The sequence below is a fragment of the Cryptotermes secundus genome, unplaced genomic scaffold (assembly GCF_002891405.2).
Source record: "Cryptotermes secundus unplaced genomic scaffold, Csec_1.0 scaffold183, whole genome shotgun sequence".
NCBI lineage: Eukaryota > Metazoa > Arthropoda > Insecta > Blattodea > Kalotermitidae > Cryptotermes > Cryptotermes secundus.
In genome coordinates this window covers 1,872,959-1,883,109 of record NW_019729899.1, presented here as the reverse complement: position 1 = coordinate 1,883,109, position 10,151 = coordinate 1,872,959, and the positions used below count along the sequence as shown (strand labels likewise).

Below are 10,151 nucleotides of genomic sequence, written 5' to 3'. Positions count from 1 at the left end.
TTTCCCTGAAATCATGAAGTGAACAGATGTAGTCTGCAGTGGAATTCGGGTCTGCCTGGCTTTGAGAGTTGCACTAGAAACTGTAAGGAAAAGTTATTTTGTTCCATAGCGACCCGATTTAACACTTACTACATATGGAGATTGAATTTTCTCGACATTCTTAAAGATTTCAAGAATGATATTTGTTTTATACGGCCTAATTTAATACTAAAAATCTACATTTTCCCACTGGATACATTTCTGGATTTCGTGTGATTTTAAGAATAAACAGCGGTTACTTTTTAGGTACCGTTGTCCTACTGCTCTACGTAATGGAGATGCAGCATGGTTTAGGTGAGTAATAATTGAAGTTTGATATTATTTATATGAATTTCAGGCTTCAAATTGCCAACAATTTATCAAACAAATTTTATAAGATTCCTTTTAAAGTAGCCCTCATTAATATCTCTAGTTCCTATTTAGAATGCACTTAGACATAGTGAATACCTACTGAGACGCGAGTCAGATATTCTTCTGTCTTTAGCGTCACATCTGTAATGCGGTCCATTTTGATAATAACAGATCACAGTGGCCGCGCGGTCTAAGGCATGAACTCTCATTGGCCCCTCAAACACCGAGATCGTGGGTTTGAATCCCACTTGAGGCATGGATGTCTACCTGTGTTTATTCTCTGTTTGTGCTATCCCATATGCGGGTAATGGCCTTGCGACTGGCTGATCCCCCGTCCAAGGAGTCCTACCGACTCTGTAAAGCTCAAGAAACTGAAAAGCGGCCAAGGTCCAAGAAAGGGCCGTAGAGCCCTTGATAGATAGATATAAGAGATTTGCGTCGCTATTAAAGGACTAGCAAGGTCAGTGAGGAAACCGGTCTACACAACTGCAAGGAAAATAAGTGTTCTACAATAGATCGCCTCTGTGGTCTAGTGGTCAGAGTTCCTGGCTACAAATCCAGAGGTCCCGGGTTCGATTCCCGGAGCTACCAGATTTTCTGAGAATTAGTGGGTCTGAAAGGTGGTCCACTCAACCTCTTGAGGATAACTGAGGAGCTATTCCAAGGAAATACTGACCGCGGTCTAGAAAACCGAAAATTAACGTCCGTGTGGATTCGTTGTGCTGACCATGCAAAACCCTCTATCCGCTAAAGTTGGCACTAACTTCGCCAACAAAGAGGAGGTCGCTCGATTGGTCGGTATAGTTCGCTTGCGGACTAAAACCACGGAGTTTTTTTGTTTAAGTGTTCTACATTGCAATAATAGGGCGCACGCATTTCATGTCTTGGTAATATGTAGTGTGTGAAAAACTTTGTGTACGAATTTAAATGCACAGAAGAGGCAGACGTTATAAGTGTTCCCGGAAATTCTGGTTTGGTTTCAATTTATGCATCTTGGCCTACTTCCATTTGACTAACGACGGCTAACGTTACTAACGCTACTCCCGGAAAGGAACAGAAATTGCACCCATGGCGTAATTACTTTCTTCTTTTAAAATGGTACGTTAGAAGTATAAGAATTGATACTTGAAAAATAGAATATATTTAAAATACACATTATGATACAATAACTTTTTTTTTTCATTCATACCGAGACTCGTTTCTGAGTACAATTCTTGTACTTACTTACTTACTTACTTACTTACTTACTTACTCATGGAGCTGAGCCCTTCTGGAGGAGCCGCGAATTCTGCAGCTACTGAAGAATTTCCCAGCATTTTATGGAACCTGAAGGTTCATTACTGTGTTCAAAAGAACCCTTCACTGGTTCTGTCCTGGGCCAGATCAATCCCATCCATACCATCCCTTCCTGTCCCTCAAAGATCCATCTTAATATTGTCCACCCACCTACGTCTTGGTCTTCCCAGTGGTTTCTTTCCTTCTTACTTTCCCACCAATATACGAGTATACGTGTAAGTCTCGCAGAAACACACACTCCAAGTATTACACACGAATTAAGCCTTCTAATCATATTTTAAATCTTCACAGGTCGACTAACTTTCTGTGGCTGTCTCCTACCGAGAACTCAGAACTCTGTTACTCACTGCCTTGGTTCAAGTTCAAGTTCAAGTCACATTGCGACTGACGGTCAGTCAGTCAGTAAGTCTTGGTGTCGAGCCCTATCTGGGGCTCATGACCAGATATTTATATTACTGTTTCACACTTACGGTCTTGCTTTTGTGGGGCGTCCTCTCTGACGAGTGGACGGGTCTGTCTTTTGTACATGCTGCTAGCCTTTGGCAGCGCAGTCTTTCTCAGGTCCAAGTCCCTTGAGACTAGTGACCTTATTTTGCTGTCTCAGATGTGCAACTTTGCCTTGCCTTGCCTTGGTTATTCTTGGGAATCTCATTATATAGTCGCGGCACAGGGAACGCGGAAAGCAGTTTGTCTATTGTTGAGGTTTGTTTACCGAGCCGTTTCATAGCAACGGTCGCGGAACGGATTCCATAGAAAACCAGTCACGTGATAGCTATCTTGCCAGTCTATTGGCTCGCTGACTGGTGTCTGGCAACGAACTATAATTATTCGTCCTATTGTTACGTGCACGTATCGCGGGGTGTCTATAGAGCCGTTGCCTGGCAATGCGTTGACATGTCACGGTACATTGGTTACTGTCAATTTTACGCCAATTTTGCTGGCTGACTGACTCCCTGATAAACTACTGCTGGTCCTCACCAGTGTATTGATCCTTGGTTCAGAGCCCCACGGGACTCATGACCGTATTTTGCTGTCTGACGGTTCTGGGAGCCGTCTCTTGGTCACCAACATTCTAGTCGGGTCGAATCCAGTCCAGTCCAGTAAATTGCTACTGGCCCTCGCCAGGACAGTCATTCTTGGTTTTGTGTCTCTCATAACACACGACCATATTTTTGTTCTTTCCAGGCTTTTACGTGTTTTGATCTTGGGTTTCCTTTTTGACGAGAGGATGAGTCTGACTACTACTGCTCACTCCCTCTCTATTGGGGAGTGACTTTGATGGCTCTCACTCACTTTCACTCAATCACTGCTTTCACTCAAAAGTGAGTATTTGACAGACTACGGACCGTATAGAAAACACCACGCACAATAGTTCTTCTATTGTTGCGTGTGTATTCGTTGCCACGGAGAAATGTTAACCTAGCCGTTGCCTAGCAACGTTAAGGGCGACACACAGACACACATACAAGGTGATCTAATAAGACTGGTTTCATTTTTTAAACAAGGAAAGTAGGCTAATACGTGTACAGTGTGACTCAAAAATCCTACATCGGCTTCTAGACCGTCTTTGGCTCAGGTCCTTTGTGGACTTGAGACGGTGAAGACAGAAAGAGGGGGGGGGGCAGAGTGAAGGGTCACTTTAGCAAATCGCTTGGGTTAGACTCTGTGCTCATAAAATACAGTGGTTACAATGGGGTATGACAATTCACGAATTTTTATCTTCGCTCTTCATGTCCCTTCCAAAGAGAAACTCTCCAAGCACTGGTCTGGTTCTTTGTCCGCGACTTTTATACAGCTACATTTTACAGTTCATAATGGAGCAACGGTTAATGTCGAAATAAAATCAACCGCACACTTAACGATGGTCGTCATGAATCGTACTGTAGATCTTGAATGTTAGCTCAGTAAAGGAAAAGAGGGGACAAATATGGTGGTCTTCCATGTCGCGAGCACAAAGGATACAAATATCCAGTAAATGTAAAAAAGTAAAGTAAAGCTATCCCTGTAACAGGCCTTGAAGACCCATAGGTTTGTGAGACGTTGAGGGCCCCACATTATCTAGACAATCGGCTCAAAGATGGCGGTAAGGTTATCAGCCTTACGCGCCGGCCGCGCTTTACTCCCCAAGAAAATTATTTAATAAATTCATGGTACTCATTTCTGTTAGAGGCTGAGTGACCCCAGGGCCATAGTGCGGCTGGAAGGATTAGGTCAATTGAAAAATCCAGTGACCTCATCGGGACTTGAATCCACCACCTTCCGGCTTGTAGCATAGCGCCTCAAACTACTTAAAATGACATAAGGAGATTAATGTGTCGAAGCATCATTCCAGTTTGTGGAATGTGTAAAACCGAATATCATTGTAATGAAAGTTTTTCTGTATATTCCACTTAAAAATTATGTAGTTCCTGCCATAAAACAGCAATTTTTTTTTTCAAAAAGATTAGATCTTGTTGCTAATGTTCATCTTTGTTTTATTTAACAATGTATATATCAACTGGAGATCAATAACAAAGCGCTTTCTATAGATGTGTAGCAAGGAACTCATCCAGTCTCCAGTCTCAATACTAGAAATGTGCGTAGACATGTTTAAGCCCCGTCTGTTTTTTTTTTCAATAATGCATTTTGTCCTAAGAAGCCATATTTGTCGTTCTAAAAATGGTCAAAGTAGAAACTAATTCTCGGACTTGCGTTGGAATAATTCCCATTGTAGCTGTGTTGGCCATTCCAGGGGACTTCTCAGTCCATCTAAAGACATTTCCAAGCCTGTAGGGAATACTACAATTACAAAGCTGTTAGTTGTTCACTTTAATGTAATATGTATTACTACTCTNAAAAATTAAAATACATAAACCATACGGTTCGTGTCAATAGCCCCTGTCGTCTCTCTTCAAGGTGGCCGATGTTGTGCCTCCTGTGTAACTTGATTGGGGAGATTCTTAATATTGTCCCTTATGATTTCTTGGCCCGCTGTGCTGTTACTGTGACGGACCAAAAATGAAACAAATCAAAATCTTGTTTTGTTTGACATTCTTCAGCACGTCCTACCTTATGTCGTAAATTTACAGTAAAAATATATGACTCATAAAATTCCTAAAAATGGAACAAAAGCATGAAGTAGGTAAGATAAACCGTTATTCATTTTAAATTCCGTGACTCTATTTGTAGACCAGTTTTCGCACTAGTGGTTACTTACCAAGGCTGTTGTTTAGTAGTTTCATGAACATACGAACAGTTAGACTTATAGACAAAAGCTTTCTGATCTTATCAAAACAAAAGAATTTGAAACGCCACGTACCTGATAAACAGCCCAAAACTTATTCAAGACACTGCCTGTTTATTTAGGGCCTCATGAAAATGGTATCCCCGATTATATAAAGTGTTTCGAAAATGTGGTTCTATGATAATAATTTAATTATAACCCTTAATTTGAAGTGCGGCCAAATTTGTGAACTGAAAATTCTCCTAATAATAAGTCACGAACGGTTGGCTAAATAGGCCTTTTGTTGTACGTTCCTCATATTGGTAACAGCTGTTGGGAGAAATTTGAAACATTTTACATTCGAATTTTCTGTTATCTTTGAGGATTTTATATCTTGTAATGCAGCTACCAAATTTAATATATATTACAAACTTAAATATAAATTAAATTCGATAGCTGCATTACAAGATGTAAAATCCTCAAAGATAACAGAAAATTCGAATGTAAAATATTACCAATATGACGTACGTACAACAAAAGCACTCACAGCAACATGTGAAAATGGCTTCTGTTGTAGACTCTGTGTAGATTATGCAGCTGTTTAAAATTTAGATTTTTGTCGTGAACGAAAAACGTAACACCAGTGAAACACATGTATTTCCTTTTCTATATTACTACCATAATTTACGAAACTTCCTTAGCATGCAGGCTAAATGTATATTTGTTTCGACTCTGTGGGAGTTACTACAATTTGTACGCTGTCAAAATTAACTTATATCTTCTATTTGGAAAGTGTGGGAGTGGGAAGCTTTGCAAAGTTCATGCAGGTGACGCAAGAGGCTTTGAAACTTGTTTGACGTTGCATTTAAATTGCGTTAAATCAGAATTTGCTTTCTCCAAGAATGTGCGAATAGGCATCCCTCTTTGCTTCTCCACAGATCCCAATATTGGGAACGCGTGTACTAATACAGGCAATATATTTATGCTTCCAGCAACCACGGAATATCTACAGGTGTTATCTGACCCAAACTTCTTGTGTTTTCAAGTACTGAGGGTGGAGGTACAGCGAGGGGAAGAGAGACAGGCACAATGATCGCTTTCATTTGTGCATTTCTGTGTATCTCTGTCCTTTTTTCTTGTCGAGGACTTTCCGAAATTGTTCAGATGCCTTCTCATAGAGATATATTGCGAAATTTGTGAATGATTTATATGGATGGAGTTGCAAAATGCTGCATTAAAGGACTATGGAACTGCAGCCCACATCATACAAATGGGTTAAACTTGTTATCTTGTTTTCCACTTGAACTATGGGAACTTAGGCAGTGATGTTATGTATCCCTGGTCGGCTGTTGTCTGGAAAAGCTGGTATTTTCTGATGAGTGTTTCTGTTTTTGCCTTCATTTGTTTATTGTGAGTACAAAGAGACATTGTGAAAGCTTGATACAATTCAGGTCCTAACAGTATGTCTTCATCTGGCGAAAGAAGCGAAATAACGAAAAGTTATACATTTCCAAATATTATTTTCTACGTGTGTAAAATGTGATCTTTCTTTCGAAAGGAAGGACGTAGATTGAGGGTGTCTGCGAACAGTGACTGAGGAGTATGTTTGGAATTAGTAGAGGGAAAATAACATAATTTTATTGGGAGAACCTGGAAGAAGGGGACCTCTTGTCATGCCCAGGTGCAGATTTAAGGGTTATATTAAAAAGGACCTTCAAGAAAAGGGGGGTTGAGGGTGTTATCTTATTCAGTCTGGCTCCGGACAGGAACTAGTGGTAGGCTTTGTGAACATGGCAATGAACGCCATGTTCCATGAAAAGTGGAACATTTCTTGTAGATCTTAGTGAGTGTCTGCAGTTCGAGAAAGATTCTGTTTAGGTGTGTTAATTCTGTCGAAAGCAAACTATGAAGCGAGACTACAAGAATATAATACTGCTTCACTTATACTGTCGACACGGGGATTTTATAAATTATTGTTCCGTGAAGATAACCTGCTATGTGCGCGCTGTGCAACATCTTGTTTAACGTAATACAAAGCTTCAAAAATAGCATTTTTCACTACCAAAGCAAACGGCTGCCACAAACGGCAGTAACACTAGGTATCCTCAGTGACGGGCAAATTTTGCTAGGTTTGGAGTGTATGCCTTTAACATTCCTGTGACGAGTTTCACGTTTCTCTTGAAGAGATATGATACCATGTAGTCACGTGAAAGTTTACTGACGCTTCTTTAAAACGTACTGCCTCACTCTATCTTCATAGTCGAAGAGTAGGCCGAGGAGGCAAAGACGCAAGCAGCGAGCTGGGGTTCGATTCCCGGCAGGTGCAACTATCCTCTCTTTTTTTCCTTCTTCCCTTCTGTCCAGTGGGAATTGAGCCTATGTTCCCCGGGTTAGAACTGCTGGGGAGTGAAAACGAATCTTCACCTCCAATAATTTTTTATTGCTAGTGGGGTGGGACTAAGTCTCTTTTACTGCGGCCACTTCTGGCCTATTGTACCAGCCCCAGATGATAGGTGAGGGTGATTGTGGAGCAATTGGTGTAGTGAAGATTGGCAGGGGAAACCGAAGTACTCGGAGAAAACCTGCCCCAGCGCCACTTTGTCCACCACAAATCCAACTTGACCAGAACCGGGATCGAACCCGGGCCGCCACGGTGGGAAGCCAGCGACTAACTGCTTGAGCTATGGCGCGGCCCTTCACCTCCAATGAGTGCCGAGATGAATAATTAATGAAGATATATATCAACTTCCCCATTCGTCTACTTGACGTGTGTTTAAGTACTGGTAGAGCATCTCTTGCCAGATGCAGCACGAATGACCTGTGAGGTACAATGAAGAGTGCATCATCTGCTGCCAGAACTTTGAAGTTCATCTGTGCCCTATTTTAGGACAATGTCAGTATCTGGGCTGTATAGCGTCCAATCGGCTGATCACGGACGAATGACAATTGGAAAATGTTTGAAAGAAAGCGGTTGCGCCCTAATTCAGGTCCTATCCCAATTTTTCATTAAGCGACAGGGAGAACCACACGAATCGTTAGTCAGGATTGGTCTGACTAGGCCGAGATCTGAACACGGCACCTCGCGAACACGAATTTAGAGCGTTACCGCTACATCAGCCCGTTCGGTCCAGCATTTCGAAGAGTAACTTCATGAACTGTGTCATGATCTGCAAAATCCACATGCGATTCAGTGTTATCTGTAACGTTCTGTTCAAATACTGGGAAAAACTCCCTTGTGAAGGCGAGTTAGAATACCTCGACCGTTGCCCTGCGAGTCGTAGAAGGCGACGGTAAGGGAACTTGGCTCTCGGGGATGTAACTGGAGTACATAAATACAGAGATGTGGTTACCTAGGTATCCGTCAACAACAAATACAGAGACCTGCTCTGTAAATAGAAATTATCGTTGCTAATTCCAAGCAAGCGGAAACTGGGTGTCCTAATTCTAGACGACCTGGCAAATGAAATAAGGACTTCAGAGCAGCCAAATGGAGTACCTTAAGCTGGAAAACCATAACTAGGAGTAGATAAATCTTGCGGAATCCTCTAAGGAGGACTATGGGCCAAAGTGGACTGTTTTGCCGATGATGCTAATGCTGGGAGAAGACATCTGCAACTACATAAGGGCCCTATTTTGAATTACTGTTCAAGAAATTTGTCTCTAAAATATGTATACTTATGACATAATCCACCAGCTTCATTACCTCTAATTACGGAAAGAAAACCAAAAGAGCATAACGTAGCTCCAGCTTCGGGGCCAGAGTGGCTGGTGTCGCTGACCGCTGACAGTTGCTGCAGTGGGATGCAACAGCCGCCGTAACGGAGTCAGGCAAATGCTGAGACAGAGCAGTGGTTGCTTCCAACATGGCTGTCGCGCGGCTTCTGCTGCAGTAGATGGACCATGCCGTTACACTTCTCGCGCTACACGCAGCGAATGGGAAATATTGTTTTCGAACAGACCATAGCTCCTTATTTGTTTTCGGCAGAACTGCCTGGAGGAGAAACCGTCTGTTGAAAGTTTTTTTTTTTTGCGTTTGCTTGGATTGAATGCTTCTGAGGTTGTGTGACGACGCTATTTCATCTGCATAAACAATGTAACTTCGAATTTTAGGTTTATTATATACCACAAAGTAATGAATTTATGAGCATGGGAGAGGAAATGACCATTCCCTGCGCTAACTTCTTTTTTTATTACTACTAGTGGGGTGGGACTAAGTCCCTTGTACTGCGGCCACTTCTGGCCTATTGTACCAGCCCCAGATGATAGGTGAGGGTGATTGTGGAGCAATTGGTGGAGTGCAGATTGGCAGGGGAAACCTAAGTACTCGTAGAAAACCTGCCCCAGCGTAACTTTGTCCACCACAAATCCCGCTTGACCAGACCCGGGATCGAACCCGGGCCGCCGCATTGGGAAGCCAGCGACTAACCGCTTGAGCTATGGCGCGGCCTGCGCTGCCTTAGTCTCTTGCCCTCTGAGGAATATCGCGAAAAGCCTCCGGCATGAGAGCTGAACATTACAGCATCCTACTCGGTAACCAATATGCAGAAAATATAAGGCAAGGAACTGGCCCAAGCTGATATTCGGAAATGACATTCATCTTGGAAGCATAAAGGAACTCTCCCAAATTGTCTTCATATTGATTTTGTACTTACTTCCACTTTCATCACGTGAACTAACATTTCCGGATTTGGAATAAATGAATGACCAAGAGACGAATAGTAAATTATTTTCATGAAGATACATGTTCTGCCGAGCCTGCAGTCTTTATTGTCCTCGCGCTATAATTTTAACCAATAAAAAGCCGTCGTTAGTTGCTTGACTGGTTGAACAGAGCAAGAATGAAGAAAAATAAAAGATTTTAAAAGTCCAATTTCAACTAGAAAGACGAAAGACTCAGACGAGGTTGGTGATAAATTGCCTCAGAGGCAAATGGAGAAGGCTAAAGTTCATTTACTTTCCTGCGTGAGGAAAAGCATTACGTATAACAAGTCTCAGGGAATTAAGCACGTGGTAAGTTACTGCTCTACTTTTCCAAGCAGGAGCACCGAGAGCACCATCTGAAGGGGACAATGAAGAAATGAACTAAAGTGATGCAAACTATGGACATAGTTCAATACCTTGTCTTGTCTCTGTATTCATTCATCAGTAGCCTAGTTAGTATTTCAAGATTTTTTTTTTCCTTGGCACTACAGCCCCAGTGGGCCTAGGCCTACCTCCATGAACTTCTTCGTTCACTTCGGTTTTTCGAGATCTTATCGGTAGG

General features: G+C 42.1%; 1 protein-coding gene across 1 annotated transcript in view; it reads left to right on the top strand.

Moving 5' to 3' along the window:
- Positions 1–285: 285 nt before the first annotated feature.
- Positions 286–10,151, top strand: part of LOC111865754 — a 338,635-nt gene continuing 328,769 nt past the window's right edge. The window contains exon 1 of the mRNA XM_033751949.1: positions 286–333. Coding sequence (XP_033607840.1) covers positions 312–333 — 22 coding nt within the window. The 5' untranslated portion in view covers positions 286–311. The remainder of the gene's footprint in view (positions 334–10,151) is intronic.